This window comes from Vulpes vulpes, chromosome 15, assembly GCF_048418805.1.
Source record: "Vulpes vulpes isolate BD-2025 chromosome 15, VulVul3, whole genome shotgun sequence".
Taxonomy (NCBI): domain Eukaryota; kingdom Metazoa; phylum Chordata; class Mammalia; order Carnivora; family Canidae; genus Vulpes; species Vulpes vulpes.
The window spans coordinates 62595492-62618894 of record NC_132794.1 but is presented as its reverse complement, the minus strand read 5'-3'; the positions used below and the strand labels follow the sequence as shown (position 1 = coordinate 62618894).

General features: G+C 45.1%; 1 protein-coding gene and 1 long non-coding RNA gene across 3 annotated transcripts in view; one reads left to right on the top strand and one right to left on the bottom strand.

The window, feature by feature from the left end:
* The window catches only part of MYZAP (myocardial zonula adherens protein), an 86349-nt gene that overhangs the window by 26807 nt on the left and 36139 nt on the right, over positions 1 to 23403 (bottom strand). The window contains exons 7-11 of one of the 2 annotated variants that reach the window (XM_072738631.1): positions 22913 to 23038; positions 21749 to 21877; positions 16131 to 16210; positions 14570 to 14675; positions 4742 to 7918 (exon numbers count right to left, since the gene is read on the bottom strand). In XM_072738631.1, the coding sequence (XP_072594732.1) occupies positions 7865 to 7918; positions 14570 to 14675; positions 16131 to 16210; positions 21749 to 21877; positions 22913 to 23038 (495 nt within the window). In that variant the 3' untranslated portion in view covers positions 4742 to 7864. Of the gene's footprint in view, positions 1 to 4741; positions 7919 to 14569; positions 14676 to 16130; positions 16211 to 21748; positions 21878 to 22912; positions 23039 to 23403 lie in introns of those variants that run through there. The other variant, XM_025999158.2, reaches the window with a different exon arrangement.
* On the top strand, positions 2934 to 16652 carry LOC140595638 (uncharacterized). The gene is made up of 4 exons (XR_011997402.1): positions 2934 to 3123; positions 10245 to 10306; positions 10431 to 10627; positions 13947 to 16652. It is a non-coding gene; the product is annotated as an uncharacterized lncRNA (long non-coding RNA).

Here is a 23403-nt window from a genome sequence, read left to right as displayed (position 1 = left end):
TCAGCATTCCACAGACATACAGTAGTCCTGCCTCTAGGCCTTTGCACAGGCTGCTGCTTCCACCCTACTCTCCACCAGGAAATCTGCTGTTATACTGAGTGGTCACCTCCCACACGAGCAGCTCCCAAGGCTTCCAGGCTAACTTCATGCCTCCCTCTTCTCTTCTGCCTCAGTCCTTTGAATAAACCCTGTTAGGACACCTGACTCCTCCTACCATCCTTTGTTGACATCTTTCCCTTGCACTCAACAGCACACTCACAGGTGTTTACTGTATCAATGATCTTATATAAAAGAACTGTTCTCTTCGAAGAAGTAATCGCTTGTGTCAATCCACACAATTTTATAAACCTGCTTTTGGAAAAAAATCATCACTATAGCGAAAGGACTCTTTCCGATTGCTTTTGTTTTTTTTTGTTTTGTTTTGTTTTTTGTTTTTTTTTTTCCGATTGCTTTTGAAAAGGGCTTGTATGTCAACCAGAACAAAGTGAAACTGTACAAAATTTTAGTAAGGTCTTGTTATGGATTGGGAGCAATCCCTAGAAGTTGAGAGGCTTCTCAGCTTCCTGCAATTTTTTTTCCCATTAGTGAGAGACATATAGGTCACAGGTCGTTTCAGGTTAGTGTCAGAAGATGATACAGCCCTATAATTAGAATTATGTGAACAGTACCCGACTGGGTGAAACTTGTGAAGCATAACTCACCACTGAGGTTGGGGATGTGAAGAGAAATTAATGAATAAGAAATGCAGCAGCAAAGAAGTCTTAAATACTAGACAGCACTTGATACGTTATTTTTTAAAAAACTGTGCTTTAGGGTATTGTGTGTTACCAGCAGGCAGATGATAATATACATGCATCTGAAAAATGCCTTAAATACAACAGTAAACACACCAAAATGGAGCATAATTCTAGCAGGTATGTTAAAACCAATGATCATATCAAATCACATTAAAACCTAGCAAGGAAAAGGGAATTAATTTTTTCATTGCAAACGAAGTTTATGATACAGACTTATTTTCTTTGAAATTTGTTTAATTTTGCTTTCATTCAAATTTTAGGAATATCCAATTAAGGCCCACAGGCACATTTACTTCAAATCAGGGTAGAGGGCTGTGTGCGTGTGTGTGTGCATGCGTATTGTGAAGGCTGACCACGTGTTAATAAAACTCCCTACCTCTATCACCAACACCTCTGATTTGTTACTCTTTCCCACAGACCCTCATTTCAAAAGGATTTCTGCTTTAAACCACATTTATGAAGAAATAATTCATCTTTCCACTGAAAAATGTATCAAAGATGAGTAACTGCCAATTAAAACTAATAATCAAAATGAGATAACCATAGCTATGAATTATAGTAAAGCAATAGGATACTTTATTATGAGTCCTTGTTGACTTCTCAGGGGAAATATGTGCTGTTAGAATATTTGAAAAGTTCACAAGAAGAACAGTTTGAAGATTCTTATTATTGTTTTCAACCCCCCTAGAGGCCCAGTGAATTGGGCAGAGCAGGCATTGAACAGGACAGCCAAGAACCTTCTAGAGCTCACTCAGGCATGTAGTCACCTTCTCCTTTTGCCTCCTCGTGTCCTGACCGGGCCTTGTTTGCCACCCAAACTCTTGTTCCCCCTGTGTGATCTCAAAAATCGTTGTCCTCATTCCCCTTAGCAAAATAGGAAATCCTGCTCAATCTTCACATACCCCATGAGGAGAAATGAGAATGCATACTCTCCACTCTTTCTCGGAAAAGGTTCTTCATGTTTGCTACAGCTGCTCTTAATTATATCTCAGAGGTCTTGTAACACGGTAATTTCATAGTTATTGTATTTTTAAAGTGCATTCTCCTTGATAAAAACCACCGCAGTAAGAATTTAAAAAATAATAAAGTTACCCGCTTTTCCTAAAAAATAATAAAGCATAGGCAGATAGGACAAGATCAGAATCTGCCCTGCACTAATGCAACATAAAAGAACAGTTTAAAAAGGACAAGGTACATTATCTCATTCTGGGGGGAGTGAAGGCAATGAATTAAGACCACAACAAAACGAAACTGAAAAATTGCTAAATGAAGCTCTGAGTGGGGAAAATGAAAAATCAATGAAGGAACGGAGGGAAAAAGGTACATTTGTCATCTTCATGATGCTTGATTGGGTTTGTAGAAATTCATTTCCAATTAATGTGTCTTGTGGCATTCAGCCAGGCTAGATATGAACAGGGCACCTATTTTAATCAATTTTTTCTATTAAGTTTGAAGTAATATATAATAATAGAACGATACCATCCAAAAGGATCAGTTGAAACTGGCTTCTGAGGTAGAATAATCCAATTTGGTTTGATTTCTATCTTATATTAAAGATAACCCAACTTCTCTTTAAGGAGAGGAATAGCACCCCGCTTCTTCCAGGTGCCTAAACATGACAGGGCCGTGTAAACATTCCGGAAGGATGAATAAACTGGCTTTCCAACCAGAGGGTGGAATAATGTGCCACTGGGAAGGAAGACAGAGGGGTGCCCTGGGTCCCAGGCCGGTTGCTGGGTTTGCTCACTAACCTCCAAAACAACCCTAGCAGTGGTTCTCCCTGCCAGAGGAGGAGACTGTGCCTCCTAGAGTTTCGTCACCTGGCATTCCCGCAGCGGTCACCTGGGATCACCTGTGCATCAGGCCCAGTGTTGGACGCTGGGAGCACAGCAGGCAGCCAGGAAGACCTGCTCTCCACCTTCACGGACCTCACATCCCGGGGAGGAGGACAGGCAGCAGAAAAAGGCCCAAGTCAGTTCAATAAAGGGACAGGCACATCCCCCGAGGCAGGATGCACCTGCTGATTGCCAAGGGCGTGAGGGAGGGGTGACCGGCTCATCCCAACTTGCCCGGGGCTGCCCAGGCTTTAGCACTGGAGTCCCTGGGCCAGGAGCTTCTCATCCACAGGCACACCAGGACAGCTGGTCACCCGAGCTGGAGGCTGGCGGGGCTGCGATCTCAACCTCCATCTCCCTGACATCGGGCCCCTGGCCCTTTCTCTCAGCACCCTGACATTCAGAGGCTTGCTTCTGCCCTCCTGGGGATGATGACCTATCACGGCAACATGGCCCAGGAAGCAGGCAAGGCTGGAGGAACAGGTTGGCCGGTATCTTCCTTTTCTTTCTTTCTTTTTTTTTTTTTTTTTTTTAAGGATTTATTTACTTACTTGAACAAGAGAGAGAGAGACAGAGACAGAGACAATATGAGAATGAGGAGGGTAGAGGGAGAAGCAGGCTCCCTGAGCAGGGAGCCCCATGTGGGGCTTGATCTCAGAATCCTGGGATCATGACCTGAGCTGAAGGTAGACACAACCTACTGAGATGCCCCAGGCACCCCGTATCTTCCTTTTCAAAGCCTTTGTAGGGGCCGGAAGTCTCCCAGCTGTTCTTTTTCCCTCTGACTGTAGAGGAGGAAGGTGGGAGGGAGAAGATGCTCTAAGGTCTCTATCCCCACGCTTTCCACCACAGCTGCACTACCACGTACCAAAGACCCTACATGGAACAGGAATACTCAGGGAGGGAGCCGTTTCAGGCTAATGTAAGATAAGGCACATGGCAATGTCCAGCTCCACACATAGGACATGGCTGGCACTTCAACAATGGTGGTTTTTAAGATGTTCCTAAGGTTCAAGTGTTCTGGAGGGTGGACACTCACCTGCACCAGCCCAGGTTCCCCTGGGAACCTCCAAGCTGCCCTTCCAGCTTCTCTCCCCTCCCATTTGCCGGGCTCCCTCCTGCCGGGGGGGGGGGGGGGGCGCATCACACTGGGGTCAAGTCCAACCAGTCAGAACTCACCACTACAGAATGTGGAGCAGGTAACACAGGACATTTTCTCAGTGTGATGCTGAGTGGGTGCAAACCCACAACTGCTCTCAACCTCATTTCCAGCCTCCTCTACAAGCCAGTCAAACTAGACTGGTAGCTCCCTGAACCCACCCTAAACTTTCTGGTCCCTGTGTTTTTGTTTTCTCTTGGTTTGTTGTTGTTATTCTATATTTTGTCTGGCATGTCCTTTTCCACCCATTAAGTCCCTGCCTAGAAAAATCCAATCCATCCTGCAAGACCTGGTCAATCATCACTTCCTCTCTAAGGCTGTGCACCCACACCAGCATTAGTGAACACTTATGGGTTCTGTGCTAAGCCCCAGTGTGCATTTCATCAGCCAAGCCTTACAACAGCCTCTGAAGCAGGGACTATGATGATCGTCCTCATTTTGTTGATAAAGAAACTGAATGTTGGAGAATTGCTCAAGATCTAAAGCCTTGTTAAGAGAGGAGCAGGATGCAAAGCCAGATGCAATTTACTCAAGGCCTATGAACCTAATCACTACCCTCTCCAGCTTCTCTGCCCAAGCACACAGCTCATACCCCTGCTGAATACTTGTCATAGTTGACCAGAGTTCTAACAAGTTTTAGTGTCAACCAGAAGGTCTTTTGAGGGCAAGAACTCCTATCTATTTTTGCATTTGGTCCATAAAAGGCGCTTTTAAAATGTTTTTTGGCTGACCCATCAGGGCAGGAGAAGAGGAACATTTAAAGATAGTGGCACAAGGGAAAGAATGCTAGCTTGATAAAGGTGCCATGAAAAAAATTAGTGGGGCAAGGATGGAATATTCAGGAAATGCTGTTAGGGAAACAGACTTTCCGTGAATTAAAAAAAAGAAAAAAGAAAAATGCAACCCTGTTCACCCTGTATAGACAAAAATAAATTCCACATGGATTATTATTTATTTGTTCAACAAATATTTATTGAGCGCCTATGATATGCCAGTGACTGTTCCAGATGTTAGGAGTAGAGCCAAGAGCAAAACAGGAAAAAAGTCACTGCCCTCACGGAGCTTACATTCTAGTGGAGGCAAACAGAAAATAAGTAAGCAAAACAGGTAAACGTAGTATATATTATAGGATGCTAAGATGCTAAGTGCTACAGAGAAAAAGAGTAAGAAAGATAAAGGGTATGAGTGTGGTGAGGGTTATAATCCAAGACATAAAGATGAAAAAACTCTAAAACCATCGCAAAAATATCCTATGGCAACAAACAAGACACACAACACAATACCAATGGATTGATAAGTTTATACCAAAATTTAAAATGAGTGCATTATACAAGAGACCATAAACAAACAAAAAACATTAGCTGGGAGAAGATAACAGCATCCACACACTTTTTGGCAAATGATCAATATTGGTAGTATCCAGAATTCCGACAAACCAGCAGGAGAAAAGATAACCAGATAAACAGAAAAGCGAAGATAAGATAGGAACAGCTGATTCAGGATAGGGCGGAAGCGGGCAGAAGCCTGAATGGCCAACAAGGTAATGAAAAGATGCTCAGCAGCACCCACAGTGATGAGCAGTAATCAAGCTGAAGCAAGTGAAAATTAAAACAAAAGAGATACTATCTCACAACTCGCTAAAATTATGGTGCAACAGTGCCAAGAAGTGATGAGGATGTGGGGAAATCCACCCTCCCAGTGGGTGGAACTGTACGCACGCTCCGGAGACCCACTGGGCAGTGTCTAGTGAAGGGGAGACTGCCAACCCAAGGCCCTGGCATGGCCCTACTTCCTCCAGCCATGCTCCATAACTACAGAAGCAAAGAGAGTGTTTGGCATGGTTTGTCAAGGAATAAAAATCTGGGAATAAGCTAAATACCTATCAACAGGACACATTACAGTACATTAATACAACAAAGTATTAGAGAGCCATTAAAATAAATAATGTAGACCTATATGTAACAACATCAAAAACAAAACTGGGGAAAAGAGTAAGTTGAATAATACATACAATAATATCTACTTATATATTATAAATAAGGATGAACATACATTTTGAAACACATAAATTGAACTAGATACTGATAATAAATACATAGGTATGTAGTAAAAGCATCAAAATACAGCCCAGATGGAGACCAAATTGCTTCTGAAGAGGGAGGGAGGAAGGAGGAAAAAGATCAGAGAAGTAAAAAGAACCTCTTCTTTGTAATGTTTTCTTTTACTCGGAAAAAATCTGAAATATGCCAAAATGTTAACATTTTTGTCACTTCTAGAGGAGAGTAGCTGGGTCTTTGTTCTCACCATTCTCTATAATTTTCTATATTTAAAATTTTTTCCAGTTACAAATGTATGCAAAAGTAAGAATGAACACTGACTTTGGAGTCAAAGATCTTGTGGCCCTAGCACCATCATCATTTGCTGAGAGACTGCCAGTGGCTTATTTTTGAAGACTGTGTTTCAGTTTCCTGTGCCAAAAAATTGTGCTAATAATACTCCCCATAGAGGATGAATGTGGGATGTTAGGTCTAGATGCATGGTCCTGAAGCATGAGAAGCATTCAGTGGCTGGTAGTTACTTGGAACAGGAGTGCAGCAGCCTCACAAGCTCTCTGGGCAGAATATGGGCACCCAGGTCTCTGAGAAATATCTTACAGCCAATTACAAACAATCTCAAGAAAGAGAAAGTGCATTCAGTGACATTACAAAGAAAAGACCTCCCTTGAAAGGACGGTTTGTATCACGAATATATTAGTCAGCACGTGTCATAAAATAAACCTGCAATATTTACGTAATGTATAGGAGGGGGGTAAAAAGGTCCACAGTGAACCCTTTGATACCTTCTAAAAACTTCCCAGTTTAGATAAGGTATCTAAGATTTAAAAATTAGGAAGTGAATAATATGTTGAACATGAGAACTTGAAACTAACATTTTTATTTAGTCCAAATAAATCCTGCCTCAAACTTCTGAGTAATGCCAGATGTGAGTGGCCAAGGGATAAAACAACAGCCTTGAGCATCCAAGAGTTCCTTCCCCATCCACCACCTTGCCGATGTAGGGTACAAGGATCTGAATGAAAGACCAAAGACAAATACTGACAGGAAACCATTTACCTGCCCACTTTGCCATGGAGAAGTGGGAGTAGAGAGCCACCCATCACCTAAGTGACACCCAGCCCCTAAATGAAGTCCCTCCGTCAGCCCAGTGTACTGGCTGATTAAGGCGATCCCACCCACCGACTATTACTACCACTGCTGCTCCTGCTACCGCTACTCGTCTGTCTTCAGGGGCGCTGTTAAGTCTGATGACCTACCAGCACCTGTGGCTTGTCTCAAGATCTCTATAAAAATAAAGCAGGCTTGAAGTATTTCACTTCACTATATTTGGATCAAATATATTTCACTTTTCCTTGGATAGACTTCTCCTTTCCATGAAGTTAGTTAACTGCCTATGCAAGCAGAGTGCCCGTGGGCATAAAAGGCAAACCAAACCCTGCTTACACAAAGAGAATGCTACATTGACCTGGGCTTTTGGTCTCCATTCAGAGAGGACATCCTCAGGGCCACCTCCCATATGCAAATATAACCAAAGGACATGGACACGAGGCTGCTTCCGTATTACGTGGGGCGTGATCTGGTGGGGTGCGCTTCCTTCCTGGAGCACTGGAGTTCTTCGAGCCCGCCTCCCAACGTTAGCAGGTGTCCAAGGCAGCTTTTCCACAAGTGAGGCTTCCATTTCCCAAGATCTTAGAACCAGCCTCCACCTGGCACCTCCTGAATTATTTTTTAGTATTTTCATTGCAGTTCTTTGATGTCTAGGAACCCAAGTTTCTACAAATATTCTTTGAGTTCTGTGGACTCTGCAGTGTGAGGCTGGACAAGTCGAGGTGACAGTGTGTGGTATTTTCACAAACGAGAGCCCTATGTGGTCAAATCTGCCTTTCCACAACACGTCCTTCCTGTTCTGTTCGTCGGCTCATCACAGACACATGCCACCTCTTCCCAGCAGAGTTCAAGTATTCTTCTAATCACGAACAATAAAAGGAACTGCTTCCAACCCAGGCTACCATCTTATCATCTTCCAAAGAACCGGAGACTAAATCTGGAGAAGAGCTCGTGTGACATGATCTGGAAACAGTTCAATTGAGTGGATTAGGGGGTGTGGGCTCAGTGCTATGGCTCCGTTCCCCAACCCCCATTCGGCTAAATTATGAGTGACAGAAGTTACTCTGCATCACCTGAACCCAGGGCATTTGGCAAAAATGTACTTTTGTGCAGTATGTTTCAGCACAACACACGAGGAGATAGTTTCAAAATGAACCGAGTGCTAACAAGCAGCTGCTCCATTTAAAATGGAAGATTCTTGGGATGGAGAGAACGTAAACATTTTTTAATTGCTTTATGTGCAAATATTCTACTCAAGAGACTGGTGGCAGCGCAGAGCAGAGCAGAGGGAAGCATACCCAAAGATTCCATTTGGCCCCTAAGACTCCCAAAGTGCAGAAGGGCAGCTCTGTGTATCCATCAAGAAATCAACTCAGCTACTTTTGCTTTTTATTCATTTAACCTGACTTTGGGGATATACAGGAATCCATCCACCAGTAATAATAATAGCAGCTTGTGTTTCTTGCGTATTTCCTATGTTCCAATTAATATAAGTATTTTATATCATCTCATTTATATTTTTATATCATCTCATTTAACTCTAACCCAAAAAATCCTCTTGGGTAGATACTGTTATTAACCCCATTTCACAAATAAGAAAACTAACTGTATGAAGGTTCCACAGCAAGTAAATGCAGGTCTGATTCTCAAGTCCTTGCTCATATCCATTGTCTATGCCACCTTCCATGTGTAACCATCAAGGTCTCTAACTGCACTTCTCCCAAGTCTCTAACTGCAGGGGTGCCTGCAAATTCAGAGTCTAGGAGGTAAGGTCTCAGGACTTGAAGAGAAGAGAAGCCCTGCTTTGCTGACTGGCTCAAGATGAGCCAGAAACCAGAAACTCAAATCTCAATTCTCAGAAGAGTTAGTTACTCTTCACCTATTCTCTCCAATCTAGGTTGTTTTAAGAAAAACAAAACAAAACAAAACAAAACAAAAAACCCATGGCATTATGAAAACTTCTCTCTCAAATAAAAAAGAAGAAGAAGAAGGGATGGTACCTAAATACGTTCAAACTCATTTCTGAGGAATTGCAGAAATGTTTTGCCTCATTTTGGACTTGAGAAGCAACCACTGTGAATACTGTTGTTTCAGCAAGGTGGTGTGCTCTCTAAGGGGTGCAGGGGGACCACAAATAAGGTCTTCTGTGCAGACAGAGGGAATATAAACCAAGGTGAGGCCAGACACCTGTACCCACAAGCACAGAGGGAAGGGGATCCAGGAGAACCACTTCGGGTCCCTTTGTTAGGGGCAGGTTCTCAGCTTCCAAGGACAGCGGGCAGAAAGGATTCCATCACTTGTCTGTCTAGTAGCTATTTAACAAGTGTGCATCATCTACCACTTGGGAACATCTCTCTAGATGCATCTGGGGAGCCTCCAGGAAGTTTATCTGCATCCCACCAGGCCAGTCTGGCATTAGGAGTAAGCTGTCGCAGCATCCTCTCTTGATGGGGCTGCTAGATCCCCAAGAAGACCAGGTGGTCACTCACTCGGACCGGCTGTCCCATGTTCGTGCTCACGGCCTTGCTCAGTGGTCTCCGTGGCACTCTTCCCGTGAGCCACTTCCACTCCAAGTTCACTACCAGCTTTCCACCTCAGGCACCGCAGCTTGTGAAGGAGGCTGGCTGGATATACTAACACATGGAAACCCCGCATGGAGACCCAAGCCACTGCTCTAGAAATTCAGAGCACAGCTTCTCCATCCTGGCTGCATACTGGAATCTCGTGCAGCTTTAAAAAAACCCCAAACCCCTGCACTCCCCAGAGCCTTCCTCCCACCGCCATCTGCCAGGTTTGGCGTGTTTTAAGGCTCCCCAAGTGATTCTAATGTGCAGCCTGAGCAGAGCAGCACTAATGAGAAAATCAATTCCTTCCACCTTTGCACTCATTAAACATCTAAATCACAGAGCGGGACAAGCGGGAGTGGAAGGGCGTTACGCAAAAGAGAAGTGTAGAGCCAGAACACCTCCGCTACACCCCCATGAGATACTTCCTGTTGGAAGAACCACTTCACCCATCCCGACCACAGGACCACAGAGGGAAGCGAGGAGGAGGAGGAGGAGGAGGAGGAGGAGGAGGAGGAGGAGGAGGAGAAGGAGGAGGAGGGGGGGGAGGAGGAGATGAAACGAAAGCACTCCTAGGGTTGAAGAGGGAGGAGGTCAAGGAACTCTCTCTGAAATTACTATGTAGTCAGCTGAATAATACCACTGCCTACTGGCAAAAATATAAGTCCCCCCCCCCCCCCCATTTCTGAAGGCAAATAAGAATTTGGGTTTTTTTTTTCCTCCAGGTAATTTCCTCCTTGGTAGGAAAGCTGCTTTGGTTGGCAGGGCCTGGCCATGGTGAGAGCAGGTAAGGAAGTGTGAACGAGCCTGCTGAGAAGAGAGGACACGTAAAGATGTGCCCAGACACCACTGCTCTAGCGTCAGGCTCTGCTCAGCCTTTTGTTTCTCTCCATCTCTGGGTTCCTTGAAAGGCAAGCTAAAGATGCAGTTGGACTCAAGACAAAGGACCCCCAATCCCAATGAAACTTTTCAACAGAAGAAAGAAGCCCATGCGCAAGAATGGGCTGGAAAGGCAGGTCACACCGGATGGTAAGATCTGAGAGGACAGGACCACACCTGCCCCAGGCACAGAGAAGTACTGCTGCTTATCTCCTGAACCCACAAACCAGTGAGTTTCCCCACAAGTGGTTTTTTTTTTTTTTTAGTCCCTCTATATTTTCTGGTAAATCCTCAGAATTGTCTAGAAGGATCATAGATGGGCTGATTTTATTTTTTTTGTCAGAACCAGAACCAGTTAGAAGAATTAGTGATGGGAGTGAGGTAGCCAACCCTTGATGTCCACCACAAAAGGAGATGTAATTTTAGGGTGCCTGGGTGGCACCCTAAATAATAGTTAAGTGTCCGATTCTTGGTTTTAGCTCAAGTCTGATCTCAAGGTTGTGAGATCGAGCCCCGCGTTGGGCTATGCACTCAGCACAGGCTCTGCTTGTGGATTCTCTCTCTCCCTTTACCCCTTCCCTGACCCCACATGCCACGTGTGCACTCTCTCTCTCACTCTAAAAAAAATAAATCTGGGACACCTGGGTGGCTTGGAGGTTGGGCGTCTGCCTTCAGCCCAGGGTATGATCCCGGGGTCCTGGGATCGAGTCCCACATCAGGCTCCCTGCATGGAGCCTGCTTCTCTCTCTGCCGGTGTCTCTGCCTCTCTCTTAATAAAATCTTAAAAAAAATTAAAAAATAAATATTTTTCTAAAAGGAGGATATAATTCAGTAGAAAGATCTAGCCTGCTGGGGGTATGTGGTTCCACATGTCACACAAGACACTGTGTATTAAATTTGACCCCGTAAGACATATACCAATCCTTCATTCAAAAGGGTCATCCTGCCTTGATCTGTCATTAGCCCATCTTACATGCACAAGGCCTTACTGACATATACCATCCCACATAGGAAAATCAAGTCCTTATTGGGCCAAGGACTGCAAAACTGAGGCCAGTTAGTTTTTATTCATTAAATTAATAATAATAATAATAATAATATAGAAATTATATCTTACTAAAAGTGCAAGGAAATACGTAGCTAAACATTTAAGGATTCCAAGAAACCCAGTAACACCCTTTTTCAGTGTTGAGCTGAAAAAAAGAAGCCCATCGTTTCAGTAAGCTAAGCTTCTTCACAGACATTATGGCTAAAATGACACCAGCGGTGGGTGGAGGCTGGATCCCCACCCTTGGGAAACGTGAAGCTAGCACACAGACAGGCTTTCAGACTTCAAGTGAGGAAAGCAAAACTGTCCCTAACATCTGCTGCACATGAAGTTTGCCTCTTTTTCTAGGTCAAGTTTCTCTCAATGTCTGGACAGCTTGGGATGCCTGGGTGGCTCAGTGGTTGAGTGTTTGCCTTTGGCTCAGAGCGTGATCCCGGGCTTCTCCCTCTGCCTATGCTTCTCTCTCTCTCTCTCTCTCTCTCTCTCTCTCTCTCTCTCTGTGTGTGTGTCTCTCATGAATGGATAAAAATCTTAAAAAAAAAAAAAAAGTCTGGACAACTCGAATTCACAGATAAAAATAAACTCCTCTTTTAAAGTCAGAGGAGGGAGGATCCCTGGGTGGCTAAGCGGTTTAGCGCCGCCTTCAGCCCAGGGCATGATCCTGGAGACCCTGAATCAAGTCCCACGTCAGGCTCCCTGCATGGAGCCTGCTTCTCCCTCTGCACCACGTGTGTGTGTCTCTCATGAGTAAATAAATAAAATCTTAAAAAAAATAAAGTCAGAGGTTATGAATTTGTTAATTGCACTTATTATGCAAAGTAATGCTAATGCTGAGATCGCACAGCCTAGTAAAAAGCAAAGCATTCTTTATATAAGGAGCTTCCAGCTCAACTCCTGGATCATGAGGGATGGACCTGTAAGGAAGGACTAAGTACCTCCCCAAGGCAGTCAGTGTTAGAAATGTTTTCTTCATGTGAAATGAAAAGCTGAAATTCACCTCTTTCCAAGTGCCACCCAGTGGCTCTGGCCTGGTTGTGCATGCAACACTAAGCAAGAATGCATTCTGAGATATGAATTTAGCTCTCATGCCTCTCCTTGGCCACATCTTCCCCAAGTCCTTCGGCCATTCCCTGTATCACTAGAGCTCTCAACTTTCCAACCTGACTCTGCTCTTCTAAATGTGTTCATCTGTCAATGTCCCTTTTCCATGTTTCTAACTTCAAAAAAAAAAAAAAAATATTCATATCAATGGCTGCAGCAATTGAGATTTTAAACCGTCCTTTTGTGGTGTATGTTAACATGGAATACTGGGCAAACACATCAATTCTTACTACCTGATTGAGGTAGTGGCTTAAATTTTGAATAAAAAAATAGAAGTCTCTTTTTTTTCCAGAATCCATGCACTGTTGAAACCCAGCTGGCCCCTAGGTGGTGCTCACTCCGACGACAGCACCCTAAATTTCAGCCTATGATTTCCTTCTGAGGACTGTGTCTACTAGACCACACCATCAGGATTTAGAGAAGCTTATTTGGGAGATATTAAGTCACAGGTAGAAAAGCGAGACATGGACAGTGATCTTTATCTGCTTTCCTATTTTCATGTATCAATTTTCCCCTACTCCCTTCAAATTGGTATGTCCGTTATATTCCAGAAGTTAGAAGACAGAATCCTAAACCACTTGAAGGAAGTATCTCTTCCTTTGAGGAAGTATCTCTGATTTTGGTACCAATCTTAAACTCTTACCGAGAGTAACTGAAACAGAAGCCAACCGGTATAAGGCTTTCTTTGTTCACTTGTTCTCTAAGATAAAACCTAAGAGCAATGTACATCACCTCCCTGTGGTGGGCTGGGAGAAATGTAGTGCACGTGGGGAAACGGGTAGCCTTGCCCCAGACTTCCTGTGTGTGAAATTCAGAAGCAGAAAAGCTATGACCTAACAGCCAGAGTTCCCTGAGATACTAAGTGTGATGATGATGCAGACGATGATGATGATATGTTTTCCCTTGGGAAACACACTCCTGACACCTAGCTAGTGTTGATAATGGGGCAGGATCTATCCATCCCTGCTGCTCCTGCCTGGGTGTGCAATGGGAGTGCAGAGGGGCCCCTCGTTCTTCTGTTCTCCCTGAGACTCACAGATGAGCCAATGTAAGACTTACAGGATTCCACACAGTATGACTAGATTTCTAGTTTAGGTGACAGAGTTCACCTAATGTATGTGTTTATCCTACAAGAGAAAAAAGTATCCCTCCCCAACCTCACAATCCCCTGACCTTAACCTCACTCCACTAATATTGCCAACATCTTAGAGATTAATAAAATAGGTATCTTTTTAATCTTCTTTTTGTCATGTCATGTGTGTCATGTCATGTCACACATGTCATGTCATGTGTGATTTATTAGTAGACAGGCTTTTAATTTTAATAATTCATTAATAAAATAGATAACCTTTCTGAGTAATGCTTAATATAAGGAAAATGTTTTGTTTTGTTTTTTCAGTTTTTCCACTGCCAACCAAAGGTTCAATTAAAGTTCTTCCGCAGAAATATAAATGTTCAACTTACCTGGTTTTTTCTCCATTTAGAAAAACAAACGCATAAGCTATGAGCATATAGTAAACATAGAACTTGGTCTAATATCCCACAGACAGATGGAGACCGAAAAGATGAGGGAAGAAGGGAGAGGAGGAGGGGGGAGACAGGAGCATGGGAAGAGACACCTGTCCACTGAGGAAGAAAAGATGTGGCGGTCCCTGGGGAGAAAAGCAGCCAGGTGCAAGGAAGTGCAGAGACCTGAGCTAAAGGAAACTTTTCTCGTCAGACCCTCGCGACCCCTGAGCTGTAGGCACCCCTTTGGAGGAACTGCTGCCTCTGAAAGCGAGTGAGTTCATGCACTGTGCTTCCCAGCCTTCTTCACTGGAACCCTGTGATCTGATTAGAGGGATAATCACCAGCCCACAGGGGTGATTAGGAGAAGATTTCCCTCTGCGCCATGAAGATCGTGGCGTGAGTATGTTCACTTGGGAGCCATGGAAAACTGACCTGAGAGTCAGATCTGGCTCTAGGGCTGAAACGTCCCCACAACAGGCAGCAATCCCAGCCCATGACCTTCCGGGGGCTTACCTCCTCAACCATCTGCTTGACTTTCTTCTGCTGGCAATGCACCATGTCATCTAAGTGTCTGATCCGTTCACGGAGGCTGGCAGATGCCTCTTCCAGCTGCTGATACCTAACACAGAGAGAAGAGCAAGCTATAGAGTCCTCAACCAAAGCAGCAGTACCAGCACAGAGTCACGGCTGAAGGGAACAGTGCCACAACTCCACCTTCTTCTCTGTGTCTCTGGGGGGATTAACTATCGATGGACCACCCCACTGCAGGAGGAACACAGGACTTTTCTGCAAGCTCCCACTTGGAAGGCTTACCCTGTGTAAGGACAATGACTCTACTTTCCAGGGACTGAAACCGAAGTTTTTTGGCACCACTTAGTGAGTGAGGGGCTCTCTATTCTGGAGTTAATACAACATCATGCTATATATGCTTTACAGGCAAAAGGCCTTGGAGTGGAAAATGGAGGAGAGGAGTCTAGTACCACAACACAATACAATATCCGAAATCAAGTGGCCGAGTGCTGGGAAGTCTGGAACTGTAGCTGTCTACACATCATTTACTTGGGGAAACCAGGAAGCATGTTGAAAGAGAAGGTCTTCTCCACATCAAAAGAGACTGGGCTGCTTCCCGAGGCATTTCATAATTTTGTCTTAAAATAGTACAAACTACCCTCTGACTCTGCTTGGTTCAGCGAAACCAAAGGATCCAGAAGACAGGCTCTTTGGAGCCACTGGAAGGGAGCACTGGCCGCAGGGTCTGGTGGTCAGCTAACCGCTCCTGCCAGGTACCCCCTCAGCGCTACGTTAAAGTCTACAGAAGACTGCAAAGTCTGAAGTTGTGGAGAGAAAGGAAAACAGACATTTTTCGACACATACCACAGGGCAGGCAGCAAGCCCCCCAAACCCCTCACAATGAATGACCCAGTGAGATGGGCACTGCCCTCATCGCCGTGACCCCTCCCCTACTTTAAAAATAAATCTTGGTTTGCAGATAAGCAAGGAATCTCAGTGAGGTTAAGTAACTTGCTCAAATTGCTCAAATCATCCCAACGTTGTTTTCCTTCACCAGAGGGCCATGCATGATCTCTCTGCCCTCTGATTTCTAGCGGAGACCATGTACTGCTCCAGCATTTTCCATGCAAGGCTTTCTATGCCCGTAGCTAGGGTACAAGGTAAGGTTTGAGTAAACAATGTTTGGAAACAAACAAAAAAAAGGGCATTTTAAAATTAGTTTCCATCGCAATGTTATTAGTCACAGCTAATGAGTCTTCTCATCAACAAGGTGCATCCTGTCGACTTGAAGGTCACAGAGAACATTTATAGACTGAACTTCTGCACCCAAGGCAGTCTGCAGTGTGTTCCCCCACACTATCCACCAGCCATGGGCTCCAAGATGTGGCTGTGAGCTCCTAAAGAAACCGGCCCCGTAGTGGAAGCTCCCAGCCCAATACTTAATTTGTAGAAGTCTGTAACAGTGATGACCAAATGAAGGAAAATGCAAGGACCTGGCACGCTCACAAAAACACAGCATGTCCACCGTCTAAGTCCACTATAAACTAAAGGGCATGCATCTTACCTTTCCTTGTCAGAATCGGTTATTTCCACTGACATTTCTGTTTCATGCTCCAGAAGCTGTAGCTGCAGCTGATGGCGCTCCTAAAATAAACACCGATATCTGAATCATCAGGTCCCCAGCTGGACAGAGAATGTATATAGAGTAATTCCAGCGCTAGTGGGTTCAAGTCTACAGAATTCCCAGCGGGGTTTATGCATCCACCTACCAAAGTCCAAACAAAGCTCAAAAATACCAAATATTTTGGTGTGCATTTACAGATATATTTATGAATAAGATACAAAGATCCTGGATAAAGCCATCCAAGATTTCTTTTTACTGGACACCTGGGTGGCTCAGCTGGTTAAGTGGCCAACTGTTGGGCTCAAGTCATGATCTCAGAGTCATGAGACTGAACCCCCTGTCGGGGCTCCGTGCTCAGCAGGGAGTCTGCTTGAGGATTCTCTCTCTGCCCCTTCCCCTGCTCTTGTGCACATGCTAATAAAAATAAATAAATCTTTAATAAATAAATAAGTATTCCTCCAACTTCGGTTTGGGTACCTTGTGGGAATTTATAGTTCTAAGAAATGTCCATACTCTTAAGTCAGGAGCCTGTGATACTGCAAAATTCTTGATTATTTTCTGCATTATCAAGAAAAGAACCTCTAGAATTTGGAAAATATCCACATTCACCCAGTAACCTGGGTGGTATTTACACAGGTATGTTTACTTGTAAAAGTGTACTGTGACAGAATAATGGGTGGTCCCCCACTGCTGTCCACATCCTGATCCTTGAAACCTGTGAATATGTTGCCTTACACAGAAAAAGGACCTTTGCAGATGGGATTAAGTTAAGGGTCTTAAAAATGGGGGAATGATCCTGGATTATCCAGCTGGGCCCTTCTGGAAGGAGGAAGAAGGGTTAGAGCCAGAGAAAGACAAAGACTGGAAAATGCTACACTGCTGGCTTTGAAGCTGCAGAGCCCTAAGTCAAGGAATGCGGGCAGCCTCTAGAAGTTAGAAAGGCCCAGCAAACAGACTCCCCTCTAGAGCTTCCAAAAGGAACCCAGCCCTGCCGACTCCTTGATTTTAGCACCCTTGATCTCCAGGGCTATAAGAGAATAAATTGGTGATGTTTTAAGCCACTAACAGTGGTAATTTGTTACGGCAGCAATGGAAAACTAGCACATATATCAAGCTGTGCATTAAGATTTGTACCCTCTGTTAAATATGCAAATTTAAAAATCTATCCAAAAAAGGTAATAGACGAATATGGACAATTATTTCTTTGGACAAAGTGGAAAACGTTAATAAAAGCATAGCAGCCATCATAACCAAAACTGCTCTAGAAATACATTACAGACGTTGGTGTCCTAGATTTCCTTAAAATGAAATTTATCAAACCCCGTTCACTAAATTGGGAGGAGACGATTTTACTTTAGGCCCTAAGTACCACTGTGCCTCTTCATTATTCTCAGAAATCCTTCCAACACACTCTTTAAAAGCAAACCTTTAGGGATGTCTAGGTGGCTCAGCGGTTCAGCACCTGCCTTTGGCCCAGGGTATGATCCTGGAGTCCCGGGATCGAGTCCCATATTGGGCTCCCTGCATGGAGCCTGCTTCTCCCTCTGCCTGTGTTTCTGCCTCTCACTCTGTCTCTCTCTCATGAATAAATAAACAATAAACTCTTAAAAAAAAAAGGCAAACCTCTGAAAATCTCTCATAACTTCTGAAGCTATAAGCAGTGGTGTCCCAAGAAATAGACCAAAGAGACAGGGGAACAGTCAACCCTGACAGGAAGAGTGTATTATCGCTGATGGATTTAAGAAGACCAACTTTTAGTGGGATTTTGTTTTTGTTTTTAAATCTCTCCAGAAAGACACAGTCTTACTGCCCACCTGGGCAGAATGCTCCCCTGTTCTCACACCGTTTGCTGCTGCTGGAAGTTTGTATCAGCCCTGAAATAACCACGATGGACCTTTCACAAGTGAGCCCCCACTACCCCCGACCCCCGCCGTGGCTGACTCCAGGAACAAAAGTTGTCAGAGAGTAGGGCAAGGCCTAACTTCCAGCACACTTTAAGTGTTCAATTTTTTTTTCTAAATTGAAGCACAACAAATCTTAAGTGTACATTACCCAATAATTTCTTACATTTGTACATGCCTATGAAACCACTGCCCAAGCACAGAATATCACCTTTTCTGCAGCAGGGTCCCTGATAGATCACACTCCTTAAAAGATTTTTTACCAATCAGGAAAAAAGAGGTGTTCTGAAAATCCAAAAATAGGTGCAAGCAGGATACGACACTGCCACAGTTCGTGCCTGCGGACATGCTGTTTGCATAGTGTGTGAGACATCTGGCACGATTCCTGCTCTGAACGAGGTATCCCCAAGGGAGAAGGAGCAGTAAATTGGAATACCTAATCCTAGCTAAATAAAGCCAGCATATCTCTAGCCTAAATGGAAAAAGAAGATTTAGAGAAAGGACAATACATTTTCATTCACTACAGAAAAAGCCGACAGGGCCTGGGGAACAATGTGTGTCACATCAATGCTGGCAGGGAAGGCTGGCCTTACCACCTCCCTGGCCTCCCACCCATCACCTCTTACACAGGCTCCACGTGGGAATCAGCAGGGGAAAAAATTCTACTTTCAGAATCCCAAGGGTACAAAGAAGCTAAGCTATTAAAAAGAAAAAAAGAAAGAAAAAAAAAAAAAAAGCCTAGCCAAAAAAAGCTGACTCCAGGGGCAGACACTGACATAAGTCTAACAAAATAAAAATCAGAGCCACACATTTTGACATTTTGACATCTCTACTACATGCCAGGCACGGTGCGTAGCACTTTGTGGGGACGTTTTTCGTTTACTGCTCACGAAGCCCTAAGAATTATTATTACTAGCATTTTACAGAAGAGAAAACTCTGTTTGGAAGACTCAAGTAACTGCCCACAACTAGAAAGAGAAGCAAGTTTTAAACCCTAGGTCCATCTGATTCTAAAACCTGTATGTTTAGCCACCACGTGGGCAGTCTCCATAAGGTGGCTTCCTGCCCCAACCAGGCTGCCCACTCACTTGGCACCTGTACGTGGCAGGAAAATCTGTCACCCGCAGGGAGCATTTACCAAACCAGTACCTTCTGCTGTTGCAGGGCAGGGGGAACAGGGGAGAAAGCTCACCTAAAGTTCCAGAAAATGCCATCACTGCCCAATCTTCACTACAACCACCTCCAACCAATCCTGATGTTAAACATGCCACTTTGCTCTCTTCTTTAAAGATTTTATTTATTCATGAGAGACACACAGAGAGAGACAGAGACACAGGCAGAGGGAAAAGCAGGCTCCCTCTGGGGAGCCTAATATGGGACTCGATCCCAGGACCCCAGGATCACGACCTGAGCCAAAGGCAACTCAACCACTGAACTACCCAGGCGCCCCTTCCCTCTTCTTTTCAATAAAAGAGAGGATTCTGTTTTCCCAAGGAAGAGAGGTGAAGTTGTGGCAGACTCACTTTGTTCATATCGCTCCCAGATAAAGACATTACCTAAGGCGGGAGCCCCCAAAGCTCCACAGCTCCACTGGGTTTATTTTTTCTTTTTCTTTTCTTTTTTTTTTTTTTTATGATAGTCACAGACAGAGAGAGAGAGAGGCAGAGACACAGGCAGAGGGAGAAGCAGGCTCCATGCACCGGGAGCCCGATGTGGGATTCGATCCTGGGTCTCCAGGATCGCGCCCTGGGCCAAAGGCAGGCGCCAAACTGCTGCGCCACCCAGGGATCCCTAGAGCACTGGGTTTAATGCCACTCCCACCCTGGTTACACCTCACCTCATCAGGGCACCATAGAGGAGCCTGTGTTGTGGACACGAGAGGGAAGGAGATCTCTCAGAATCACTGGAAGCCCAGGAGCTGGCCATGCACACATTGTCATTCCTCCTGGCTCATCACCAGCCAGGGAATGGTCAGCATGAGCTACAGGGTATTCATGTCACAGTCCTGGCAGGTGGCCGCTGTTCAGCGGAACCACATGCTGCTGAGAACCATGCACAGCATTACCCCTAAACGAACACCCTTCCCCCAGAAGTCAGCGGTCACCTGCTAAAGGTCACCTTGCCTTTTTCCTCCTTCCTGCTTTTTCTTTTTCCTCTCTCCCACCCCTTCTTCCTATTGTCCACATTCTCTCTAATTTCTGCTTCCTCCCTTGCTCTCCACTGGCTTCCTTATCTTGATGTGGGAGTGAGGAGTTACAGGCAGATGGCATTAGGCAGGGAAAGATAAGGGAAAGGCCCCAGAGTCAGGCTCCTTCCCATCCCAAGAAAACAGAAATAAGACAGCAAAAACAGAAAAAGTAAACCGGGCTCCCTAGCTCCAAAATGTTAGGGAGTATCCCCCTTTAATGGCTACTAAGTAATCACAGAAATCCCAGATGTAGAGAAATATTATGGAGCAGGTATTAGCCAGAGAGAAGGGAACCCCTTGTTTGGGCTCATGATATTTACAAAAAACATCTTGTTTGTTATTATGATAGTTACAAATCCACCACCTTTGCTCTAAATGTCCACCCTGATACTGAGAAAGAATTTACCAAGTTCCCTGGTCAGTTTCCCATAAAAGACAGACCATAAAAGTCCTCAGTGACAACCCTGTTCCCACAGGTTCCCAACCCTGTCCCCCAGAGGGACCCCTTTCCCTTTGAGAGCTTTCTCTGTATCTCTGCTTAACAAACTTCTATCCGCTTTGCTCACTCTGTTGTCCAAAAGATTGTCTCTGACTCTGTGATACAAGAACCAAGCTCTCCTGTATCAGTCTCAGCTGAGCTCCGGCCTTCCCCAGGCTACCCACACCCATAGAAAACACAGGTCCTCCACTCTGCTGACAGATGTGGTGGGTCAGAGAAGAGCCAACCTTTCAGACACCTGCCCAAGAAATGCTCGCTCAGGATACTGATACAATATTTAAATAAGGCTTGGTTGCTCAGTGAGTCAATGAAGTTCATGCTTGGGACCCCAGTGAAACGATGCTAAAACATTTTTATAAATAACTACGTACGCGACGTTTTTTAAAGCATCAAAATAGGGGCAGCCCAGGTGGCTCAGCACTTGAGGGCTGCCTTTGGCCCAGGGCGTGATCCTGGAGACCTGGGATGGAGCCCCACATCGGGCTCCCTGCATGGAGCCTGCTGCTCCCTCTGCCTGTGTCTCTGCCTCTCTCTCTCTCTCGAATAAAGAAATAAAATCTTAAAAAAAAAAAATAAAGCATCAAAATAGTGGCACCTGGGTGGCTCAGCAGTTGAGTGTCTGCCTTCAGCTCAGGGCGTGATCCCGGGGTCCAGGGATTCAGTCCTGCATCGGGCTCCCCATAGGGAGCCTGCTTTTCCCTCTGCCTGTGTCTCTGCCTCTCTGTGTCTCTCAGGAATACCTAAATAAATAATCTTTTTTTTTTTTTTAAAGGCACCAAAGCAGTTACTATAGGAAAGATGAGAACTTTGTCAGACCTTCTCATACTTCATTTTATGGCTTTGTTGTTTCCTGTTGAAATCACAAATTAGAGGGATGAGCAAGGCGGGTGCCGAAGGCTCCTTGCACCTTCGCGGGCCTGCCAGGACTGCAGGGATGTGGGGAGTCTGGGCCCAGAGCAGCGTTTGTTACCTTTTCCATGCGCTCAATCAGCCTGTCCAGCTCTCCAATCCTCTGGTCCTTCTCCACTAGGCTGATCTCTGCTGTTTCCATCTTTTTATTGGCTTCTTCAATAGCTTTCAGAAAACTTTTGGTTTCTTCCTGCAAAGGAAACACACTCTGTTCTCAGCACGTCCGTGGAGTCCCTAGGCTGCTAATGAGGGTCCAAACAGCGCTGGCCTTGCTAAATCGTGACATCTCTCTAAAAGCATACTCTTGGGGCTGAGAAGTGTCATGAACTCAGATCATGAACTCAACTCCCATTATTCGAGTTCTCACCTGCAAATAAAGAAACCTCGTGTGGCTTTTTAATGTGCCTAGTTATTTTTTCTCCTCTCCCCACCCCCCGAGTCCTTATATCTAAAAAACAAGCCCGCAAATGTTATGTCTCCCTTGACTGGATGCTCAAAGCGTCAGTGTATTTGCCAATAATATAAAGGTAAGTAGGGCCACATCTGGAACTGAATGCAGAATGCCTCTACCCTTCTCCCATACTGCAAAGCACCAAGTCGGTCAGCCATTCAGCATATCTATAGAGCTTTAAGAACACAAGAGAAGGCAGCCAAGGACTCCCTGCCTCCAACGATCTTACACTCGCTCCTACCAAAGCCGGGATGTGAGATGTACAGGTGAGGTCTAATAACAGGAACTACAGAATGCCACAGCAAAGAGCGGAGAGAGAGCATGGGCTTCCCAAAGACACAGGACACTTCTAATGAATGGCAAAGACTTTATTCACAGAGATGGTGGCATTTTCAGGGCTTTGCAGGTTCTTGGGAAGGAGCAGGGACAGGGAAGGAGGGCATTTCAGGTAAAGAGGAGCAAATGGAGGAAGAAAGGGCACAGCTGCATGGAAGCCTGGGATCTGCTGGAAGACTGGCAAATGGCAAATCTAGCCAGAGAAAAGGGGGTACTTAGAGGCAGAGACTGGTGGTTATCTGGAGCAAGGAGGGGGGCATGAATGAGGGCGGGAGGGAGAAGTGGGGGGATGAGCGAGCAAATGAATAAACCTTGACCTTCACTCATGTTAGAGTCCAGACTCCCCTCCAAGCAGAAACCCTGCTACTACCTAAACCTCACCAACATTCATGGACCACACGCTCCCCAGTTCTTCGTGGGCAGCTAGAGCATACACACCAGCAGAGCCTCCTTCTCGGCATTGTGCTTCTGCTGCTCCTCCTGCAGCCTTTCCTCGTACTGGCTGTACAGCTTCCTGGTCATCTCTCTCATCACCTCGGCATTGGCTTCCTGGGAGGATTCCACCTACAGAGACATTCATTTCAGAGCTCTGGCTTTTGCAGGTTCCAGGGAACCAGCACCTGCCACGCACTGGTGAACCCACCAACCAGGCTTCTTCTGCGGAGACAGGAGACCAAAGCAGCAGGAACTAAGGGGAGGAGGATGGTGGGAAGAAGGAGAGGGGAGTAGAGGGGTAGAGAAAGAGAAAGCAGGACTTCACGCTCTGTTACCAGGACAGGGACCCTCCACGTGAGTGAATTTTTCAAAAAGACAGAAATGTACCTAAGCATCAGCCCTGTCCCCCCAATTTAGCCACTTTTAAGTTGAATTTTTAAAATTAAAAGATTTATCTGTTGAAGAAAAGAAGGAGTAAGAGATGAAAGGGGGGA